Consider the following 24,558-nt stretch of genomic DNA (forward strand, 5'->3'; position numbering starts at 1 on the left):
CAGCAAGTTGAGGGCACGACGCGACAGAGAGCACAGGAAAACACAGGGCTTATATACACAGGGGCATAATCAGGGAATGGGCAACAGGAGGGAGACACAGCTGGAAGAAATTAGGCTAACGAGACAGGGGAGAGGTAAAACTGAACACACTGACATGAGACATGAACTTTCAAAGTAAAACAGGAAATAAGAAATAATTCACAAAAACGCAAACTTGACACTGAGAGAGACAGGAAGAATATGACACAAAACAGAGAAGACAGTGACTTAAACTAAAGGCCAGAACACCAAATAAAGTAAAGAGAACAAAACCAAGAATAACCCTTGATACAAAATCAAACCAGCACAACTCAAAACCCCAAACAAATCATAATTTAGAAAAACAAAACAGAAATAGAAAAAGCTGGGTCACAATGACCCAGAATCGTGACAATAATATAATATAATATAATATAATATAATATAATATAATATAATATAATATAATATAATATAATATAATATAATATAATATAATATAATATAATATAATACATTTGATTGTATAAAATGTTTTAGGGATATGACAATCTTGAAATTTGAGATTTGAGATACCGCGAGTTACTCAGTGAGAGAAGGCCGTGAAGGCACCATGCATTCTGCTCCTCGCCGCCAGAGGGCAACAATGAGCTCAAGCGATGGTGGTGGCAGCCGTGCGTGTGCTGCTTCATCAGCGCTGAGGAAGAGTGACAAGCCCGGTTGTCATGTGTCTTGCTGTGTGGCAGGCGGTCAGCTGACAAATCCGGCTCCTGTGTGATGTTTACTTTCTGTTTTCAGCGCGTTTATCTGCGTTTTTCTGAATGAATGCAGCGCTATGCTTCTCCCAGGAGGACAATGGCAGTCGTGAACTCGGTGCTGAAGCTGGTGCAGAGGCAGACGTACACCTGTCTGTCCCACCGATACGGGCTGTACCTCTGCTTCGGGGGGATCGTGCTCATGATTGTTTCCGCCTTTCAGTTTGGGGAGGTGAGGTTTCTTCTCTTGTTTCAGCTCCTGTCTCATAGACACAGCCGCTTCTGCTGTCGGTTTAGCTAGCGTTTACTTTCTCCTAACAGCTGTTTTCAGCACAGCACCTTCCCACCAGAGTCCACAAAAAAATCGCTTGTTTAAGCAGATCTTCCTGAAAGTAAACAGAAATGTATTGCAGGTCTTTAAACGGCACGTCTCTCCAGACTGCCTCTGTTGTGTGTGTATTCTGCATTAAAACCACTACTGTAGCTCTAATTAAATAAACCGCCTGCCCCCTTTTTTCAGATGTAGTTCAATTTAGTTACACCAACTGCTACTTGATTTACATTGAATATCAGATACTAAATCTTCCAGAATGATTCAGCACTGTAGTGTGCGTGTGATTTAAAATCGTGAAATACACGGCGTATTCTTCTGTCCATGCAGGTGGTGGTGGAGTGGAGTAGGGACCAGTATCATGTGCTGTTTGACTCCTACAGAGACAACGTGGGTGGGAAATCATTCCAAAGCAGGTAAAAGAAAACAGCCTTGAGCTCATTTCATAGATAAACTTTGTGTCTTAGAGCAAATCTATCTTGTAGGGCATTAGAAACTAAAAAATCATAAAAATCTCAAAGCACATTGCACATTTTCTAATCCTGATAGAAGACAAGAAATGTGAAAGAACCAGACAGGGTGTAGCCATGCATGGATAAAAGTTAATTTACAGAGAAGTGTGTGCTGGGGAGGAAAACGGGGTTGTGGATTTGCAGTTTAAGCGCTGTCTGTTGAATTATATGAGTGTGTGTTTGATTTATTATTTATTTTGGGGTTGAGCTTTTTTGTTTTTTGCAGGCTTTGTCTGCCCATGCCTATTGATGTGGTGTACACATGGGTGAACGGCACAGACACAGCGCTGCTGAGGGAATTGAAGGCAGTCAAAGAGCAACTGGAGGAAGAACAAAAAGCTCAGAGGTAGCTTCCTCTCCTAAAATCCAAATACAGTAAAACTCAGCATCAAGGTCAGAGCGTCATCAGCTGACATTGATTGGCTTGCTAATGAATGAAAAAAGGGAATCGTGTGATTTTTATCCACCTCTGAAATGTCATCTAGTGTTAAAATAGACTGCAACAGCCCAATAAAATATAAATACACTGTTCACACAGGGAACGCCTGGGGAGAAACACAAGCGAGACAACTGAAGTGCCAAAAGACAGGTGAGTGTGATGATGGTGTACACAGTGGGTGTGTGATCTTTGTGCTTCATGAAGTTAAATAAGATGAAGTCTTATTTGTTTAGCAGTTCGTTATTTTGAGTATATATTTAGGGCGTGTGTGTGTGTCTATCTGTGTGTGTGTAACAATCATGTGGCGACACAGTAGTGCGGGGGTTGGGACTGTTTCCTCACAGCACCTCCAGTTGTGCATGTTAGGTTAACTATTTATTCTAAATTGACTGCTGAATGTGAGTGTGATTGGGTGTCTGTGTAAAAATAACATGTAAGTTCGGGATTTACATAAAGTGCTTGTGCTCAGTGTTTGTTGCAACACCGTCCACAAGAGTCTAATGCAATGAGAGATATGGAGAAGAAAATCTGGGAAGCTGGTGGCTGTTTTTGTGGACTTTGCCCTGTGTCCCCCACCTCGGAGGAAAATCTAAGTTTTTAGTTTGTTTTGTGAACTTCTGGTGCAGCTAATGAATATTGAAGCCTAGACTTCCTCTTCTGTGTGCCGCTCTGTGATTACAAAGAAAAATAAATAAAAAACCGAAGTCGTCAGACAGCAACTGACAGTTTTGCCATGTTTTCTTGCTCATCCTCTTTACACGGACTACACAACTTAAGAGACCTGCTGTTATGCTGGTTCTACACTATATTACCAAAAGTGTTCTCTTGTCTCCTGTTTACACAGATTGAGTGACAGCCCATTCTTAATCCATAGGGTTTAATATGATCTCAGCCCACTCTTTGCAGCTATAACAGCTTCAGCTCTTTAGGGAAGGCTTTCCACAAGGTTTAGGAGTGTGTTTATGGGAATTTTGGACCATTTCTCTAGAGGTGCATCTGTGAGTCAGACACTGATGTTGGACGGGAGGCTGTCTGCACTCCAATTCATCCCAAAAGTGTTCTGTCAGGTTGAAGTCAGGACAGATCTATGTCTATGGCTTTGTGCACTGGTCTGCAGTCATGTTGGAGCATGAAGGGGCCATCCCCAAACTGTTCTCACAAAGGTCGGAGCATGAAATTGTCCAAAATGTCTTGGTGTGCCGAAACATTAATTTTCTCCTTCACTGGAACTAAGGGGTGGAGCCCAACTCCTGAAAAAAAAAACCCCACACCATAATCCCCCTCTACCAAACTTTACTTTTGGCACAGTGCTTTTGTGTTTATCTGTGCAATCTAATGCAGCTAAGTACCACAGTTCTGCATCATTCTGCTCGTTTGTTAACTTGCAGAGAGGTTCAAGACAGGTTGCGTCAGTGTGGGTACATGGTGTGTTGAGTTTATTCTCAGACTTGTAGGTGTTGTGAAAAACCTGCTAAATGACTGTTAAAGTCGCAATGCAGCGGCATTGTGTGAACACCGAGGCTGATGTTGAAACAGGAAGCTGGGGTGGGTTGCACCATACGGAGGGTGTCAACTGATGGGATATCAGAGAAAAGCAGTTATTATTTTATTAACCAGAATGTTTACCATTGTTCACCATTTAAAGTTTATCATTGTTTTAGTTAGCGCCGTGATAATTGGCTTTGTTTGGTATTTATTTAAGAAAAGGGGTGGTACAAATTTTTTTTAAATCTTTTTTTTGATAAAAAAGTAAATGCATAATGATAATAATATATAAGTGTACATGGAGTTTTTGAAGAAACAGTATTTTATTATTTTATGTTTTCCTTTTGCTTAAATTATATCAGTGCACTGAGAATCTCTTTAGATATTTCCTGTGTGCTCACCGCTAAAATGTTGGTCTGAAAAAAAAACAGCCCCTCTCTTTATTTTCTCCTTCCTCCTTATTGTTGCCCTTTAACCGCAGATACACGAGGTGCTCAGTGCAACATTTTCATGTTTGCTAAATGTGTGAACTTCATCGATTTTATGCATATGTTTTAAACCACAGTGCAAAGGAAGTAGCTCTCTGAGTGAGTGCACAGGTGTAGATGTGCTTATTAAATCATTATTTGTTTATTTTTATCCCTTTTTCTGGCCATTTGTTCGCAGTGTTAAGCCTGAATGCCTGCTGTCCCATTGCATCATAGCGCCCATGCTGGCCCTGGATCCCGCTCTGCCGGCCAACATTACGCTCAAAGAGCTCCCGTCCCTCTCTCCCTCCTTCTCCGCTGCCAAAGAGCTGCTGCTCATGAACAAACCCTTCCACCAGCCTACCAGCTTCTCCGTGGTCGTCTTTAACTCGCAAGCTGAAGGTAAAGAAACAAAGAGGATCAGAAAAGGATGCTCTTCGAATGATTTCATTCAGCCGACTGCGTGTGGAAGTGTAGTAACTGAGCCCAGCGGGCAGTTCGTCACTACAAAACATGTTATTTTTAACTAACGGCGTCAGTGATCAATACAGCCGCTGCAGGTGCCAGCAGCAGTTTGATCTGCAAAGATAACAGTGGCCAGGATTGAATTATTCATATTCATGCAAGAGCGTTGACGTCCACCCTCTGTGGACAGTGCTAATAGTGTGACACACCGTACAGCATGAAGAGAGACAACTCCAGTGGGAGAGCCTAGTTCACAAATTAGGCTCTCCCATAAATACACTGTTCGTTTAAACCAGTGTAAGTGGAGGTGGACGGATTAAGAGATTTTCCTGATTCTATTTTAGTTTGTCTTTTTTATGTTTTACTAGCTCTCCCGACTCATTCAGGCTGTTTTTACCTTACATAGTTCATCGCACCCTTCTGGATCACTGTAGGCACTTACACACACACACACACATTCATTTCAAAGGGGGCGGAGCTATAATTGTGAACGTTTGTGCCTTTGAAGACATGAAACTATAGCAGGAGATTAAATTTAATGATAGTGGTAACAATAGTGCAGAAGCAAGATTAAATAATCAAGATCATTGTGCACTGGCATAACACTTGTATTCAGTGCAGTTTCTAACACTAAGACCAGAATTTTGCATTCAGCTTTTGAGGAAACAACTGTGACATAATTCATCTCTAAAATGATGACGTTCATCAGTTTTTGTAAAATAATTCAGGGTTTCATTTGCTGACAGGAAAATATTCAGGCACAGCATTTAAGAAGTTTCTTGGTTTGTGGTCCACTTAAACCCAGCAGTGCTCTGCAGGAGGGGAACGAATGGGAAATGCCAAATCCTTCTTGACACTGGAGTTTACAGGGGAGCATGGATGTGAGAACGCAAGTGTCCAACTCATTGGACGTTAAAAAGGTCTTTACTGTGCCAGCTACTTAACAGGTAGCTCATAGCCAGTGAGTGGACTCCATGTCTCCTGTCTCCTTGATATTTGATCATTCTGCACAGTAACCTTAAACAATCTGAGTGTTTCCAGCAGTGAGAGGATGATCTGAATCCTCTGACAGTGCTCAGAATTCATACGTGAAAGGCATAAGTCTGATATTGCTCACTTGCTCCTGTTTTTATCTTTGTTTCCATCTTTTTTCGTTATTTTGATTTGACGATTGGAGTTTGTGTCAAAGATCGAAATATGGACACATGAAGGTGTGTGTCTGCTGCTCACCATTTGTTCATTGCTCCCTGCAGCCATTAAAGCGTATACAGATGTGTCTAAAGAAGATCAGAAATTCTCTGTGTCCAGATGTTACCTGGTAAGTTTACATCTGTTTTAGCACTTTCTCTGTGCATGTAATTAACTCTGTTATCTTTTCCATTTATAAGAGAAGGCAATAAAACATCAAAAGGCTTTTATTTTTAACCTTTGTTGTTGTGTGTCACGCAGACAACGGATAAAGAGGCCCCGGGTCTGACCCGCATGCAGACTCTGGCATATCTGAGTGGCTTCCCTGCGTCCTTCAAGGAGACGGAGAGGTTGCGAGCCAAACTTCCATCTATCATAACCAGCAAGATCAAACAGGTAGTAAAAGTCATTCCTTCTACTCATTAAATAAGAAATCTTCTACACCACCTTCCAAGTTCAAATCCATTAAAACTTGTACTATGAGCATGAAAATAAGGATGGTTTAAAGTTGGTTTTAAAACAGCAGATGGCAGAGTTGCACTTTGGTGAACGTGCAGCAGACGCTGTCACTTTATGTAATTGTATTTCTTACTTTCAAACACTATATTATTTCCTCCCAGTTCCTTGCATTAATTCTTCTTCATATTATCCCTTATTTTAAATAGTAACATCAGAGTGATGCTGAAGGATGTTTGTATATCACTATCTCAATTACACCAGAGTACAGAACTATAAGATACTGTCTCATCTTTTTATAAAGCATAGCACCAAATTCTAAGAATAGTCTAATCACAGAAGTCAGATCCTCCTTGAAGAGGAGTTTGCACCTTCCTGCTAAACCTAAGTTTGGCTATTTTAATCGGTGACGTTGTGTTGTGGATAAAGGGCCTCTGTTTAGCTCAACGGCCGGTGGCTTGTGTATCTAATAATTTTCTCTAATCAGAACTCTGCTTTATATTTTGAGACAGAGGAATGCCACTAACAGGTTGGGATTACTCAGAAATAACCAAGGAAAACAAACCAGGCCAGGGCTGAGTGACCCTGTAGCTCCAGCCGACAGGCCGCAGGACAGGCCTGAGTCTTCTGATAATGCCCTCATGTGGCTGATGAGAGCTAATGGGTGATGCATTAGATAAGGTCTTTCATAACTGCCTTTGTTTTTCATAGGGATTCAAAACAAATGTGTTATCAGAAAGTCTTAGAGGGCATTAAAGCAAACCGATAACTTCCAAAAATCCTTAGTATAGAAATGTGTATTTTTAATTGAATTAGTTAAATAAATCAAATGAATATTTTTTTTTTCAATATAGTTCACAATAACAAAATTTAAAATGTAATGTTGAAAAAGCATTTATTGGAGATGTAGGGCTGCCGTGCTCTGAGAATCTTTCCTCTTCTTCTTTTGTTTTATTTTACATTTACAATGACAATAATAATCTATTCTATTTTGAATAGTGTATATATATATCAAAAAGAATTTTATTTTCCAAAATTGCATTATTAATTAGTTTTGGGAATTTCTTTTTTAACCCCAATCGACCTGTTGCTATCTCCATATACTTCTTTATAGTCCAGCTGAACATCAAATATGTAATCAACCAATCAAATGGCAGCATCTCGATGTATTTAGGCATATTCATGGGTCCGTCCCTTTATGACCACAGGGTACCCATCTTCTGATGATCACAAAGCTCAAATCATCCCAAACTGGTTTCTTGAATGTGACGGTATGCTCACTGTACTCAAATAGGCACCTTAGTCACACCTTTGAGATGTGGTAGAACGGGACAAGTGGGTCCGTCTGGTATTAGACAGGTACCTGATAAGGACTACACTAATAATGATCTATAACATGTAGGTTAACTGCATTTAATCTAACTCATCATTATCCAACCCAGCTGTCCTGTCATTCTTCCATTTGTCTCCAAGTCTGCCTCTGTCTTGCCTGGCAGGTCATGTGATAATAACTAGTGGTATTTAGGCTGTAACCTTAGCTGTCCATGCAGGGGTTAACAGGGGAGCAACTGTTTTCAGTGGCGCATTGCCAGCCAGAACGCCAAAATGTCACCAGGATTTTTCTGACCTTATCTGCACTCTTAAACACATCGTTGCATCTCAGACCTTTAAACCAACCGTTACCTGTTTGGGCTCCAGTTTTCAGGATTTATCAGTGGAACAAACTGAAGGAGGGGTGCAGGATGTGAAAAGAAGATCGGAGCTGGCATTTGTGAAGCCACACAGGAAAGATGATGGAAAGAGTGTGTGTGATTGGTGTTTAGCGGTGGAGGGATTCTAGGTACACAGGCCACCACACAATGCTCAGTTTGGATTTCAGCATGTTTCCGGGTGCTTCTTGGCCAGTTCTGTGAAAGAGGGATGATGTGCATAGTGTGGAGGGAGTGGCTGAGCGCTGAGAGGTGGCTGGTATTTATAGCTGGTGTTAGACCGACGACTATAGTGATGAAAGCTGGACCACAGCCCCGATCATCTGCCTGTGCTGTTGCCTGTCAGGTCCTGCCCACTGTGTTTGTGTACAAGTCTGCTGATGTGATTGTATTAGCGTGCGTTTTGATATGTTTAAGAAGCGTGTGATTGTCCACGTGATGTACTGTCTGCTCCATGAAGTGAGGTTGTATACAGTATGTTCACAGAAATACAGAGCAAATAAGACAGTCACAAAAATGTTGAATTTCTAAGGCAAAGCAAACCGTTTGTACATGCTTGGCCAGGACATCCTTGTAAAAGAGATTTTCTGATCTTGATGGATATTTTTTTTCCTGGTTAAATACTTATGAAATTAATATACAGATGTACAATATATCACCCAACTGTCATCTGAATGGGATAGAAAGTTTGAGCGGCGTTTGCTTTTATTACCAAGCAGTCTGACTAGGATTTAAACAACTATAAACACAGGAAAATGCCTTCAGTCACTCACGCTAAATCAGTTTTAACAACTTCCTTGTTTCATTGACAGAAAGAATTCAGAACCCAGAACTTGAACTATAGAAAATTTCAAAGTAAAAGTTGTGCCTCAGCACTGTAGCCAACATGTTGTAAAAGGTGACCTTTTACTTTGAAAGCAAAGGGATGTCAGATTTTTCACAGGTTTCCTGAAGCTTGGACAGTGTTTGTAGACTAAGTCCATCACTTCAATTCAAACTACGACAACAGAAATATGCTAGTGACCGATACAATGACAGTGTAGGTTTCCTTGGCGACAGCTGGTTGCCAGGTGCCCAGTCTAAAGACCTGGTGTAACCAATCTTTTTCCCAGCAACTGTCGTCAGTCTCCAACAATCACTCATAGCCACTTGCAAAATACAAATTTTGACCATGGTTGCCAGATGGTTGCAGACCAGTCTCTAGGCCTGTCTGTCTTGGGTCTAGGCCTGTCAGTTTGAACCACAGTTGTCATATGGCTGAAATGGTGGACAAGTTCGTGGTTAGCATTCACGTGTCTGGAAAACCAATAAAGAGTGAGATTAAGCACCAGTAGCCATAGTTTGTGGACTGGATTTGCGATGCCAATGTAGCGGTCATCTTTTAGAGCTAAGACTGACTATGATATGTACTTGGAACAAAGGGTTGAATGCTAGCAACCCTTATAGATTCTTGACACAGAGACTGGCAGATAGATGCTAACTGGTATTTCTATAGCAAATCACAAAAACAGTCACCTCATGGTGCTTTATCTTGTAAGATAGAGACCCTATAATAATACAGAAAAAATCCCAACAATCAAACGACCTCCTTTAAGGAAGCACTTGGCGAGAGTGGGAAGGAAAAACTCCCTTTTAACAGGAAGAAGCCTCCGGCAGAAGCAGGCTCATACTTGTGTGCTTCAGTGACCCACAAAGAGAAGGACGACGCAGCTGGAGTTCAGATCGAGCTGCATGCTGCTGCAACATCCCAGTCCATCTGCTTGAAAAGATCACTCGGCGCTGGGTTAATTACTTTATCCACATTGTCAACTTATTTTTCTAGACTAATTACGTTGTCCCCAGTCACTGCAGTGACACACGGGCCACAGTGATGAGGGTTTATTATGTGTTGAAAGTAAAATACACACGGGACATGTTAATACTGTGGTGTGGAATAACTCGCGCAGCCGCCTGGAGCCCGGGGCAGATGAGCTGATGAAATCCGGATTGTTTGGTGATTCAAAATTAAATTTCACGACAACCATTCCCCCTCTACTTCAAAACAAGAAAACCTATCCATATATTCAGTGCTGCTTTTTTTGTTTTGTTGACAGTCTGTGTTTTCCCAAAACTAAGATAGGAAGTGGTCACATGCAATGACAGGAAAATTGAGGATTTGTCCACCTCTGGGTCAGCCGTTGGTAGCTGTGGAACCAGTTTGGTTTCATGTGTCAAGCACGCTGCAGTAAGCGGACGCTGCTGAACATAGCTCGACTGTTTATGATGATAAATGTTAAAGCAAGACTAAGCAGTTATTGTATGGGATGGCGCTTAATCCTGAAACCCAGTAACAGTAGCACAAGAAGTCATTAAGTCACTGAACTGATATTAAAGAAGGATTATGATGTAATATGTTTTGTGTTTGCTTACATTAGTCTTTGTTTTTTCAGCTTTATTGACAGATACAGTGAAATGAAAAAATATGAAAATTTCCAACAGTCCTTAAACCAAATGTCCTCATAACCAAATATTGTTAGTCATAATTTACTTAAATTAAAAAGGAATGTACAAAATGTTCTTATGACAAGTATCTATAGGTCAAATTACCTAAGTTTGGTTATTTGTTATGTTGATTATGATGCATTAGATAAAAAGGTTTCTTCGGAAAGCGTGCGTCTGTGTAAAGCCGCCACACACCTCTGCTTTGTGTGTATGTGCCAGTTCATTTTTGGGACTATAAAGAGTGCAACCTGATCCGTGCCTTGTTGTCTCCGGGCTGCGTCCCGCTGGGTTTATAAGTCCCAGCTAATCCGCCTCACCTAAAAACAGGAGCAGAGGAAAAAAGCAGACGAGTGGAAGGAGAACACGAGCTCATGTGAAGCGACTCAAGAAGTTTTTCCTGTAAAGTAAAAGTACTAACTCCATCCTTCAATACAAAAAGTGTTCTGCATTAATATTTTTAGACAACTAGAAGTGTGCAAGTATGTAAAAAGGAGGAAATACTCAATTAATTGCTGTTAGTAGTTGTTAGCAATATTTTACTATTGCAGCTCATTTTGACTATTATACAGTGCTTAACGAATTTATTAGACCACCTCTCAGAAACACAAGAAAATACAAATATTTTGGATATTTGTCACTTACTTGTGTAAGACAAAAAAAGTGTTGTAATTTATTAGATAAATAAGAAAACTTAATAAGTTTGACCTGGCACATTGGACTTCTCTAAAAAGTCAGAAATTAACCAAACAAAACATTTAAACCCTAAAACAAATGGTTTTTGTTCAGGAATGCAAACAGTTTTTGAGTAAAGTACTTGTGGGCACTGGTGGATTTACCATTGCAGAACCATAAAAGAAACATTTTGGTAAATACCAGCACTGTTAATCTTAGGGAGCTGTCGCATAAACCTTCCACTGTATCTTGGTCTAATAAATTTATTAAGCATTGCATATGTATATCTCGAGGTTTTTACAGTATTTTCATATGCAGTTTGTTTGTATATAAAGATCCTAACCCTGTAATGCCTGTGCCATGAAATAATTAACAGAAAACTTAAAAACTCAAAGTATGTAAAAAAAAAAAACAGACAAATTAAAAAAAAAGAAAGAAACTCTTTATTTGCATAAGAAAGTTTTAATTTGTATCATTTTTGTTAAATCCAGGATTATTGAGAATTTATTGCTCACAGTTTGTTTATCTTAAGCAAACATATACAGTGGTAAAAAATCACTAAAAAGCGTTAAAGGATTAAGAATATTGTTCTTTAATGGCTAAAGTGGTCAGAAAATGACGCAGAGTGAAAAAAGTGCAATATTTCACTTAAAAAGAAATGAAGCAGCAGAAAGTTTTTTGCTGTTCATGTTATGGAGGCGGTCTTTAATGTTTAAGAGAGTAGACAAAAGGTTTTTAATATCCAAGGCTGGGGGTGTGTCTCACACACACACACACACACACACACACACACACACACACACACACACACACACACACACACACACACACACACATACATACATAACTCCTCTGAGATCAGACAGCCATCTCCATGTGACCCCTGCTGGAGAAGATGACATCACAGAACTTTCTGAACCCTCACCTCTTTAAGCGCGCGCGCACACACACACACACACACACACACATGCACATACACACACTTGTGTATCTATGACTTCAGAGGACCGTGACTAGCTTATCTCTCTATCAGCTAACTTTAACTGTAACTACTGCTTGCCTAACCTTTTGAGGAACTGCTTTTGTCTCCATGGAAAGACTTAGTCAGCTGGTTTTTCCAGTCAGTTTTTTCAGCTTCATTTATTGCCATCTTTCAGAATTTTCCCTCTCCTAGTCTCTGCTATAAGCTGCTTTAAATTTAAATTTTTCTCACTGTTGCATATGGAGAGTTTTGCTTTTCAGCTTTAAAGGGAACCTTTTAAGTTGGTAACTCTGTCCAACTAAAGTTTAGTGCTTTTAGATTTTAGAAGGAGAATTAAGACTTATGTAAAAGATAGGCTTGTTTTTACTTTTTGTGGATTAATAAAATAATAATAAGCCTATAAAAATGTCAACAGCTCTGTGAATTACAGCTTCAGTCCACTGAGTAATATTTTATGAAAGTTTACCATCATTATCAGCTCTGTCTTTAGTGCTTTAAATCTGTAGGTTTAGCATGCTTATCAGCACTAAACAGAAGCTACAGCTGAAGATGATGAACAGGTATTTAGTCCAAAAGTGTAATTTCAACTTGATAACTGACATTTGAATAGTTAAAAATGGCAAAGTCGATAGACGATGTGTACCAAATGTGACAGCAGATTTGTATTTAAACACCAAAAAATGTAGCCTTCTGGTGGCCGTAAGAAAGAACAAAATTAAAAGGTGTTGTGTGAATTGCAGGATCAAAAGTAGAGCCTAAACATTAGGATATCTTTATCCTTTATCCTCTTACAGTGTTATCCTATTAACACTGTAATTGAAATGTGTTTATTTGTCCCTCAGTTTGAGTTGTACTCAGAAGCCAGCATCGCCCTGCTCCACCTCAACACGCAACAGGATTTCACTGACTTGACTCAGCAGGCCAAGAAGAACCTTACACTGGATGGGAAAGAGTTAACCATCAGTCCTGCATACTTGTTCTGGGACCTCACTGCTATTTCACAGGTAGAGTCTTCTTTTTTTATCCTTTAATAATTGGCATTTGGTTTATTTTATTTTTTTCTACACAGTATTGCAAAATGTGTGCAGTAGGCACTATATATAAGATATATAAGATGTAAAGAAAGAAGTGTTGTGTGTTTGCCCTCCAGTCTAAGCAGGATGAAGATGTATCAGCCAGTCGATTCGAGGACAACGAGGAGCTTCGCTATTCGCTGCGCTCCATCGAGAGACACGCCCCCTGGGTGCGACACATCTTCATCGTCACCAATGGGCAAATTCCCTCCTGGCTCAACTTGGATAATCCCAGAGTTTCAGTTATTACACATCAGGTAAAACTTGAGCCTCAACTTCTACAATAATAAAGGTCCGCCTGGAAGAGAGAAGCTATGCTTTCATTCATACTTTATTGTGTAAATTAGCTAACTGCTCCTTTTGGATTTCCAGGATATCTTCTTGAACAACAGCCACCTTCCCACTTTCAGCTCTCCTGCTATAGAGACCCACATCCATCGTATTCCTGGGCTCTCCCAGAAGTTTATTTACCTCAATGATGATGTGATGTTTGGCAAAGATGTGTGGCCCGATGACTTCTACAGCCACTCGAAAGGACAGAAGGTGCGAACACAACATGAAAAGTGCTCACAGTGAAGTTCGCCCTGAAATATGAGCCACTGTTTCATGTTTTAAATACTGAAAACTAGCTTTATTTTCCTCTATTCCCTGCAGGTATACCTCACCTGGCCGGTTCCTAACTGTGCAGAAGGCTGCCCAGGATCCTGGATCAAAGACGGGTACTGTGACAAGGCCTGCAACAACTCAGCTTGTGACTGGGATGGAGGAGACTGCCTGGGTAAAGATATCAACACCGTTGCGTCTTTTTTATAAATAGGCGTGTTTGTGCTGTGTATATTAAATTTTTTAATCCTTCTCTAACAGGTGCAGCAGGGAACAGTCGATTCCCTGGTGGGGTCGGTCCCGGTGGGGCCGGAGGGGCCGGGGGACAGGTGTGGCAGTTTGCAGGTGGTCTAGGAGGCATAGCGGGGACATCCTACTGCAATCAAGGCTGTGCCAACTCCTGGCTGGCTGACAAGTTCTGTGACCAGGCCTGTAATGTACTGTCCTGTGGCTTTGATGTGGGAGACTGTGGCCAAGGTATGTTTTAAGCAATACATGTAATAGTGGTTTTTGTTTGTTTTGTGGTGTTTCTTTTGGTTTTTACTATTTTTATAATATAACCCTCAAAGGTAATCAGGTCTTTCTGTTGTATTCTTTTAGGTTCAATACCTGCAAAAGGATTAATAAATTGGTTATAGGTACAAATATAACTGCTAATAATATGTAATAAAATATGGTGACAAAAATCCTTTAAAAACGTAATTTTTTTAAAAATGATAATAGGTAAAATAGCAGACTGTGGTAAATTATGTTTTAAAGAATAAAAGATTTATTTTATTAACCTACTCACTTAGTTACTTTCTCATTTTATTATTTATTTACTTACTCATATACTTACTTGTTTATTTTATTGATATAGACTTTAAATTACTCTGTTGCAGATGCAGCACAAAGAATAAAAGTAAAAGCAGTATAGTCTGCACTAAAAACAAAAGACTTTGTTATACTTGGAACAGCCATATTGTCAAAATTGTCATATGCAACATGGATAAATGAAGATAACAAAAAAAAATACATAATAAAAACTATCCCCAAAATTCAAAAATTACTGCAATTAAAGCCCCAAAAATGACATGAATATACAGTAGCTTAGAAACTATTACAGTGAGCACAGCTAAATAGAAAATGTAGAAAATATTTTTTTATAAAAGTGAAGAAGTTTTTCAGTTAATTAAATTTTAAATGGGAAGCAATCAGGAGCAGAAATCTAGAATGAACGTACGTGCTGTGGTATGAACTAGCAAAGACTGTGCGAATCTTTCCTTATACAGCAAAGCTGTAAGACATGTTATACAGTGTGTTTAACTGCATGTCCAGCAAATGGTGCAGAGACTGGTCAGGATCCTGACAGAGGAAGCCAAGCAGTGTGGTGAGTCAGTCAGGAACAGTATTGACGAATTTCCTCAGTGAGTAATATGGACGCATTCCAACAGCCGGCAGTTCGATAATCAGGTGACAGAAATGCTCCTTCATATCTAGGATTATGCCACTTTTCACTCACTTCTTCTTACTGCTCAGATGAATGTGTCTGTGTGCTTGAGAAGTCCCACAGTTAGACCACACTGTGGTCTTGGAAGTTTGAGTGTAACAAACAGTAATTAGATTTTTTTTGTTTATTATTGTTTATTAGTTTATTATTGAATATGTTTATAATGCTAAGATATGTTTTATCCCCCCCCCCCAAACTGGGAAAATCCTCTGTTACAGCAGCCAAATAATGATAACAAAAACCGCGACATATAAAAAAAATAAAAACATATTATATTGAAATGACAAATCAAAATAAAGGAAATTATCTTAATAAGAGAAAATCTAAAAAAAAAAAAAATACATATACCAAATCTGTCTGTGTGTTTGTTTCTTTGTCCACCATCTCCTCCTAGACCTTTAGGAGCTGAACAACCAAACTTGGCACAAAGGTGCATCGTAGGCCGCTGAATGCTCTGATCTCTATCAGACACCACAATGTTATCATATTGCCCTCCACCCACCTAACAACAGGCTGAAATGACTTGCTTTTTGACCTTTTGCAACTATAACATCTTATGAAAGCTAAGCTATACATTATATATTATAACGTCATTATGTTGCCTAGCAAGCACCCTTTTGCATTTATGCACCCACGACACTTTATAAAAGCTTTGTAGCACAGCCAGCAGCACAGACGATACTGTAGCCAAACATGTATTAATAATATTACTAAGTATCCTATAAGAACTTAGAAGAATTGACTTGTTTTTATGTTCCGACACCATAGTCCTTGGATACACAGTCTAAATGTGCAGCGTAATTTGCGTATTAACAATAAACACGTTTATATTCTTATTTAAAGTGAACATTTTTGTTGCTACGAGCACCCTAAACATATTCTTTTGTCATTGGGGGAAAAAAAGGCATTCGAAGTGTGTCCTTTGGGGAAGTGAGAACGTTTTGAAAGAACTCTTTTCTTTTTTAGAACACTTTGACGAGCTGCATCATGTGACCCTACTGAGGAACCAGAGCCACTACACGCTCCCTGTGGGTGAAGTCAGGCCGTATTTCAGCTTTGAGAAACTTGCTCGCAGAGTCTCCGAAGCCCACATCAGCGAGAACCCCGTGGTGCGTCACACCTCTGTCGCAAATAAGTGGAAGACCATTCACCTGCTGCTCCACCCTGGTTACAACGCGACCCAGATCCACTATAACCTCACTTTTCAGAGAGATGACGACACAGAGTTTGCCATGAGCTTCAGTGTGGCTGTCGACACCCGTGAGGTTTCTCAAACTAACGCGTCCCCGACTTCAAGCAAAGATGCAGGAAAAGAGCCAAACGTGACCCCGACCCCGGAGCCAGTGTTCCCTTTCTCTGATATTCCTGAAGACAAACGAGGGCCTAAGATCAAGAACGGGCAGCCTGGAGATCCTCAGACTATCATAGAGGTTCCTTCTTTAAATGTGTCACTTTTACCAGCTGCTCTGCGCAAAGAGCTTCAAAAGCTGGAGGAAAAGCTTCTGATCGGTGACATTACTATGAAGGGTTACAATCTCACAAAAGCCGAACTTTTAAAGCCTTACAAGAACCTGGCTGAAAAGCATTTGATCCCTGATTCACAGCTAGGCAAAGATGATGCCTTGGAGGGAGAGGATTTGAAAGGAAAAGATGAAACTGGAAATAAAGAAGAAATCTCTAAGAAAGATGCCGCTGTGAAAGACAAACCTGTTACTCCTCTTGTACCAGTCCACATTGATGATAAACTTCTAAAAGATTTAATAACTGAAAGACCTTTCCCTCTGAAAACTGCGATTGAGAGGCCCATGACTTCAAAGCTTTTAAACCGACTTTCCCCCCAAAAAAGCGCGGAGAGTCAGGCTGAGCCAGATAAGGCTGCTCCAGTGGGGAGAAGGCTCCAGCACTTCATCTCCTCAGACCGAGGCTTCCTGCCGTGGGAGAGGAGAAAGTATTTCCAAGCTTTACTTGAGGTTTGTACACCCCTCAGTCTTCAATTTAAAGCTCCACTCAAAAAACTTGATTAAAAAAAAACTTCTTTGTGTTTACTCCACAGGAAGAAGAGCGTCTTGAGAGTGAGATGGCGTATGAGACCGATGGCACCGCTACCAGGCGAAAGCTTCAGGACACTTTTGCTGACTCGTTGCGCTACGTCAACAAGCTGCTCAACGGCCAGTTTGGCTTCACGTCTCGCAAAGTCCCCGCACACATGCCGCACATGATCGATCGTCTCATCATGCAGGAGCTGCAGGACACGTAAGTGATATTCTGTCTTATCAAATCAGATTTATAAAGAGCTCACATGTTTAGAAACAGCTCATCTGTTTCTAAACAGTCATTATTTATATAAACCACTCTGCTTGGTCTTCTTCAGATTCCCGCAAGAGTTTGACAAAACATCGGGTCACCGCGTTCGTCACTCTGAGGACATGCAGTTTGCCTTTTCATACTTTTACTTCCTGATGAGCGCTCAGGATCAGCTCAACGTGTCCGAAGTGTTTGATGACATCGACACCGATCACTCGGGTATTCTGTCTGATCGTGAGATTCGAACTCTCGCTACAAGGATCCACGAGCTTCCCCTAAGCCTTCAAGTTAGTCAAAAAGTCTTTCCCAGTGTACATGTCGGTAAGTAATTTCCAGCAGTTCCAGTTTTGAATTTTGTTTTTATTCTATGTGCCGTTTTTAGGACCTGACGGGTTTGGAGCAGATGCTGATAAACTGCTCCAAGACGCTCCCAACTAACCTGACCCAGCTTCACCTGGTCAACCCCACTCAAGAAGCCTACTATGATCCTAGCATGGTGAGATGTACAGCTGGCTTGACTGGGTAATATTCGTTCAGTGTTGAATTATTTGGCTGATTTTCTGTTTTCCTAATCTGCAGCCTCCTGTCACAAAAGGCCTCATCCTCCACTGCAAGCCAATCACCGAACGTATTCACAAAGCCTTCAGAGACCAGAATAAATACAAGTGAGATTTGTTTATTTCGATGTGTATGAGTAGTTTTGTATACTAAGCTGACAGAGTGTTTTTGATGGACAGGTTTGAGATCATGGGGGAGGAGGAGATAGCTTTCAAGATGGTGCGGACCAATGTGTCCCACGTGGTCGGCCAGTTAGATGACATTAGGAAAAATCCCAGGTGAGGAGAACTTGATATTCCTTAGAAGCAGATGCTTTTTCATTGTTTTACCTTAATGTGGTGCAATCAAAGTTTACATCTCTGCCATCCTTGTTGTTGACCTGAGTTATTTTCTTTGATTTCACCAAAAGGAAGTTCATCTGTCTGAACGATAACATCGACCACAGTCATAAGGACGCTGCCACAGTGAAAGCTGTGCTGAGAGATTTCTATGAATCAATGTTCCCGCTGCCGTCCCAGTTTGAACTGCCCAGAGAGTACCGCAACAGGTTCCTGCATATGGAAGAACTCCAGGAATGGTATGTTTTGAAGTGTAAAAGTTAAAAATAAAGGCTAAAAATATCCACTGAATTATTTCTTACTGTCTTAACTGTAGACTGTATAGAAAAGAGGAAAGGTCACCCACTGTTTTGAAGATTACTGTATTCAGATTTGGACCATTTTTGGATATAAGAGGTGAATAGCCAAGTCTTTAGCTTGATATTTAGCAAGTTATATCCATTAACTGCCTTCTAATAAGTGCTAACTTCTAAATAAAATAATATCAGAGTTTAAGTTGATAGAGATCTGTCGATAGAGTTACACAGGAAGAAAGTTGGTATAAAGTTGTTAATAAAAATGCTAAAATATCCACCAATCAAGCAGAAACAGAACCAAGAGATTCAGTTCAGTGGTTTGAAGTAGCAGAAATGATGCTTCACAAACAGTTAGCAACTTCTAGCCACCTGTTACAGCACATATACAGCCTTTACCATACCTCTACCTTTGTCATGGATTACTTTTAAGCCTTAATTAAAAGGGTGAGTTATTTAAAAATTTGCGTCTGTAAAGTTGGTCTGAAGAGGACCACAATAATTTTATGTATGAGGCTGTAAACAAGCTTATTTTTGCTAGTTTGGCATTTTAACGTGCAAAAGTATGGCGGTGGACTCACTTTTGGAGTGCGCATCAAGTGGTCATTCAAGGAACTGCAGTTTTCAGCCCCAGAGGTCGCTGCTGGGCTAAAAAACATTTAGATTAGACTCCTGAAAATATCGAAGAATTCAAATTTTTCATCTCTCTGATTCAGTGAACACAGATTTGTGGAAGCTGATCTCCCCTGTAACATTGAAATTTATGGATGAACTGCCTTTAGGGTACATTTAAAATGTAAGCTTTGTCAACTGCAGTGAGGAGTAGGTCACCAGAACAGTAGTGAATATTTTTAATGGTTTTTAATGGTATATTTGAAAGCTTTGTCTATTAAATATCCATAAATAACAGGAAAATGTGTAGTTTTTTGTCAAATATGGCAACACCTTTTGGCAACAAGAACTGAGATGCTTTAAACTAAGGCATGCACACAAGTATAACTTTAAGCTCTGAGTCCTTCCCACACAGTCGAGCTTTTTTCCCCATTCATACTAAGGTATGAATTTGTGTCTGTCACCACGTAGGACAGAGTGTTGCCAGGTTGGACCAGTGGGAATCCCTCTGGAGAGTTACAGGGCTCTTTGTCAGGGATCCTGCTCCTGCATTCAGGGCGCTTCACCAATGCAAGCCTCACATAGAGGCTTTATAATTAGACCGAGCTGCTTCAGATGAATCACTAGTTTTAAGATGCTTGTAAGATCATTAAATGGCTGAGACTCTCAACTCCACCCCTTCCTTTCCACATCTATTTTCCATGTCTGTTTATAAGCTTGACAGGCAGATGGTGTTGGGTGATGTCACCTTGTCATTCCATTGCCTGGCTGTCCTCCGCGTACTGCATGCTTCCCCCTTGTTACATCACACCTTATCATCCCCTGACCTGCCACTGCGAATGTTTATCTAATGCAGAACAATCATTTGACGCCTGCGTCTGTACCTGTTGGAGTTGAAGTTTTCTGTTAACTGATTGAAATGTGTTGTTTCTCAGGCGGGTGTATCGGGACAAGCTGAAGTTCTGGACCCACTGTGTCCTCGTGACACTCGTCATCTTCACTGTCATATCCTTCTTCGCCGAACAGGTCAGTGTTCACCATGAACCACGCTCGGCTCATTTAGACATTCAAAGAAAGATACACAGAATTTGCTTGCACACCTCTCCATTTCCATGATTCACGCTTGAGTTATGATAACAGCCTTCGCTACTGAAATTCCTCTCCGAGGAGCGTCCATCTCATGTGTCGAGCTAGTATGACCAGCTATGTCGTGACCTGCCTTTATCGAGATGGAAGACCCCAGCAGCCTTTTATGGAAGGCAAGACTTGACTGTCTTTGTTAACTTGGATCAGACAATTCCTCCTATATACTGAACTTTCAGAAAAGTTGAATTTCAAGCTGGAATAATATACAGAAAGGACTTAAAATCATTTTAAAAGCAGGAAAATATTATTGGACACATTTCAAATTCTTCCTCTTTGGTGTTGGAAACGGTTTAAAACAAATGCCACGAGTTGTTTAACAAATACTAGTCGACTGTTCTGAGGCAGCTTCCTAATCCAGAGGTTTCCGGTTTCTCCTCAGCGAACTAAAAGAAAGGTTAATAGTTGCAGTGACCTTAGGAGAATTTCCTTCACAGAAACCCACGGGACCAGTGTGTCACACTTGTCCTGTGTCGTTGTCACTATACACAGACTGACTTTTGATGTCTTTCTGGCACTATCCGAATCTGGCTGCCCTTCTGTTTATGTCAGAGTTTAGATTAGAGAGATCAAATGTGTCTTCACTCCTCAGAGGGAGGTGATTTTACTCGGCTGCTCTATGTCTAAGATTATCTTTGCTTTCTTGGGTTACAGACATCTGAGGGGACTCTGGTGTCAAAGCCTTGATTGGTGAAATTAATAGTTTGACATTTTGGGAAATATACTTGCAGTCTGGGCACAGTTACATGAGAACATTGATGCCACTTATAACCATTTGCTGTTGCTAAAAACCAAATGAAAAATGGTGCCAGTGAGGAGGTCGAGACGTGGAGTCAAACTGCCGACCTTCTGATTTATAAACCTTTGCTTTACCACACACACAGTGTATCCTTTTGACAGTTGTGGAAAATGAAATGACTGCAATTTCCTGTACCATGATTTAAAAGTCGTGTTTTCCTATTTTTAATAAAGAAAAATATTATTTTAGATACAAAAGAGCTGCATTTGGCAGCAATAACTTGAGCTAGATATTTTCTGTATGACTTTCTCAGTCTCACACATATTGCTGAGGAATCAGCATTAATTCATGCACAGCTCTCTTAAGGTCTCTGCACAGCATTTAAACCAGGTTGAGGTTCATTCTTCCCTTTTTCAGCCTTTCTGCTGTAGATTTACTGCTGTTCCTGACCCAGTTTGGGCCAGGCTTTAACTTTAGGCCTCACACTTGACTCTAGATTACTTTGGTATACAGAGGAGTTCATGGTTGGCTCAATGCCTCCAAGGTGCCCAGGTTCTGTGGTCACAAAACAAGCACAAATGACTACCCCTCCGCCACCATACTGACAATTGGCATTAGGTGTTTGTGCTGTGTTTGGTTTTCTACTGACACGGTGCTGTGCGTTATAGCCAAATATCTATACTTTGTGGTTTGTTCAACTTTGCAAACCTAAGCTGTGCTGTCATGTTCTTTAAGACTGAATAACAAGCCATACTTATTCAGTCTTTTTCTAATTGTGCTGTGATGAACTTTAACATTTAACATGCTAACTGATGCCTGTAGAGTCTAAGATGTAGATTTCGGGGGTTTTGCAGTCTCTCCGTGAGTCACATGGTCTGATCTTGGAGTGAATTTGCTGGGACAACCACTCCTGGGAAGATTGATTCACACCTGAATTTGCCAGACCTGCGAACTGCCTTGACCTTTTCTTTGCTTTTATAGAGCTGCTCGCATTTGCCGATGATCATTTAATTAGGTGCATTATAGATTGGATAGATAGATCTCTCTCTCCTCCATGTCTGTTCAGAAGGAAGTTAATGACCTTTATTGCCACCCCTTTCATATTATATCAATCGTTCTGCTGTTTTAGTAGTGACATTCCCTCTTTCCCTGTTCCTGCAGCTCATCCTGCTGAAGCGAAAGCTGTTCCCTAGACGCAGGATGAACCGAGAAAGCAACCCGGAAAGGGTGTGAAAGCGGAAGACTTCCCTCTCTTCATTTTATTGAACTTCAGCCTCCGCGCCTCCTCTCCACCTCCACAGTGAGCACAGGAGAAGGATGCAAGCCAGCTGGAAAAAGCAGTCCAAGATCCTCGGCGCAGAATTGCATCACCGTGGATTTGAGGAGAGACTCGTGTGAAATGTCGATGAAACATTTTTCAGAAGATGATAGACAGGGCTGGCCGGTGAGGAGAATAGCAGCCAGACAGGAGGAGCTCATAAATCTTCTTCTCTTCCACTGGGGGCATCCGAGACTTTTTACACACCACAAACAAGCAACACTCCTTCCACCCTGCACCACCCTCCTCATGTCCTGCCCTCAGCATGCCACTGATTAGTATTCTATTAAAGTGGGAAACACTTGATATCAGCATGTCAGTGTCTGTCAAGACAGATTTAAAGGGTTTTTTTTGTTCAGTTGGTTAGTCAGTTAAATCTGGTGGTAAAAGTCTCTTTACTGTTTTTTATCTGTTTTATATTACTGTAAGTTTTTGGAGTTTTTTTCTTTGTATTTGAGGACGCTGCCTTTGCTGCTGGGATACTGACAGACACATAGAGTCAGCAGATCAAATGATAATCAACACAGTCATTACTTGTAGTTCTTTTTGTTTATGTTATAGTTAATTTTAAAAAGATTGAGAATCAAATTTATACATATAAGACAAATAGAAATAGGTGATTAAAGTGTTGGACGCCATATCTTCGGCTGCCGTATTTGAAACGAAAACTTTTAGTGCCTTCGTTGTTCATTCCTGCTTGTCTAAATGTTTTGTTAATCTCCCTTTGGGATTTTAAAAGGTCTTCTTGTAAATGTTAATGATATCGCACTCTAATCTTGTGGTTTACAGTAAGAATGAATGGGATGCAGGATAATATGAATATCATTCTCTGCGTGGTACAAATCTAAGTGATTGGTGGAGCTATATTAGAAGTAATACTACAGCTTTCAAAGCTGCCTGTACGTGTGTCCCTGTGGGACTCTGCAGGCTCGCTGCTGTCTGAAATTCAGACCTCCTCAGCATGTTCTCTAACTTATTTTGATTGTATTGTTGTGACAGTGAGCCCCGTGACTGACACAGCCAATTTGAGTTCTAGAATGTAAACGATACGCAAGTGTTTTCCTTTGAATGCCAGTTTTATAGTGTTTCTTATTATAGTGACAAAAATGGAAATGAGCACTAGCAGCTGTCAGCATTTTGCCACTGTGCTCTTGGTTCATAGGATGTGTGTCAGCAGATGAGACGCTGAGAGCCATATTTGGAAGATGAATTTACTCTAATTGCACCAGTTTCATTGGTTTAACAGAAATAAATGTGATTTGGTTCGGTCAGCTTGGTGGTGTTTTTGTCAGTACTGTTCACATTACTCTTTCCACACTTACTACAATTTTATTTCTCAAATCCTCACCTCAGACTAATGATCAGGGCTTGTCACATTTCAGACGTTAGTCAATAAATTTACTTTTACAGGCATGTTTAAGGGACTTTCAACATGGCATGGTTGTTGGCTGTATATCTGTGATGTCAATCTCCCATTCTGCCAAACCCCTTAGTGTGTTACTTGATTGAGATATGACAGTGGAGGCCGTTTGAGTACTGTGTTTCTCATTGTCATGTTCAAGAAACTGTTGAAATAATCTAAAATTTGTGACATGGTGTGTATTCCTGCTGGAAGCTGTCATCAGAAGATGGCTACAGTGTGGTCATGAAGGGTGGACATGGTCAGCAACAATACACAGGTAGGCTGTGGTATTTAAACAATGCTCAGGGACCCATAGTGTGCCAAGAAAACATCCCTACCTTTACACAGCAGGATGGATCCATGCTAAATTCTGACCCATTTTTGTATTGTGTCATCTGGGTGAACTTGTGCAAATTTTATCCTGAATTTCCTGTTCTTAGCTGACAGGCTGGCATCCGTGTTACCGGGTCTTCTTTGTATCTTGGTTGTAACAAGTGGTTAATTATGTTTCTGTTGCCCTCACATCAGGTCAAAGCAGACTGGCTGTTCTTCTCTGACATCAACAAGGCATACGTTTTATTTTTTGCAGACCGTTCTCTGGAAACTCAAGATGGCTTTGTGAGAAAATCCTCTTTAGATCTGACCAGCTCATCTGGGAAACCAAAAACTATGCTGTGTTCAAAGTCTCTTAAATCAAGGTGCACCTGACAAACTGACAGATGAGTG

The 24,558-nt window shown here is 40.5% G+C and overlaps 1 protein-coding gene across 1 annotated transcript; it reads left to right on the forward strand.

The window, feature by feature from the left end:
- Positions 1 to 659: 659 nt before the first annotated feature.
- On the forward strand, positions 660 to 23,701 carry gnptab (N-acetylglucosamine-1-phosphate transferase subunits alpha and beta). Its single transcript, XM_031758261.2, has 21 exons — positions 660 to 1,005; positions 1,435 to 1,520; positions 1,843 to 1,962; positions 2,155 to 2,205; positions 4,207 to 4,409; positions 5,726 to 5,790; positions 5,922 to 6,056; positions 12,803 to 12,964; positions 13,111 to 13,290; positions 13,406 to 13,576; positions 13,688 to 13,811; positions 13,898 to 14,113; positions 16,092 to 17,095; positions 17,179 to 17,378; positions 17,497 to 17,716; positions 17,812 to 17,925; positions 18,009 to 18,094; positions 18,167 to 18,265; positions 18,397 to 18,564; positions 20,166 to 20,256; positions 22,274 to 23,701. The coding sequence occupies exons 1-21, from the start codon at positions 844 to 846 to the stop codon at positions 22,343 to 22,345; spliced, it is 3,729 nt and encodes a 1,242-aa protein (XP_031614121.1). The 5' UTR covers positions 660 to 843; the 3' UTR covers positions 22,346 to 23,701.
- Positions 23,702 to 24,558: the final 857 nt, after the last annotated feature.

The sequence above is a fragment of the Oreochromis aureus genome, linkage group 17, assembly GCF_013358895.1.
Source record: "Oreochromis aureus strain Israel breed Guangdong linkage group 17, ZZ_aureus, whole genome shotgun sequence".
In the NCBI taxonomy this organism is placed as follows: domain Eukaryota; kingdom Metazoa; phylum Chordata; class Actinopteri; order Cichliformes; family Cichlidae; genus Oreochromis; species Oreochromis aureus.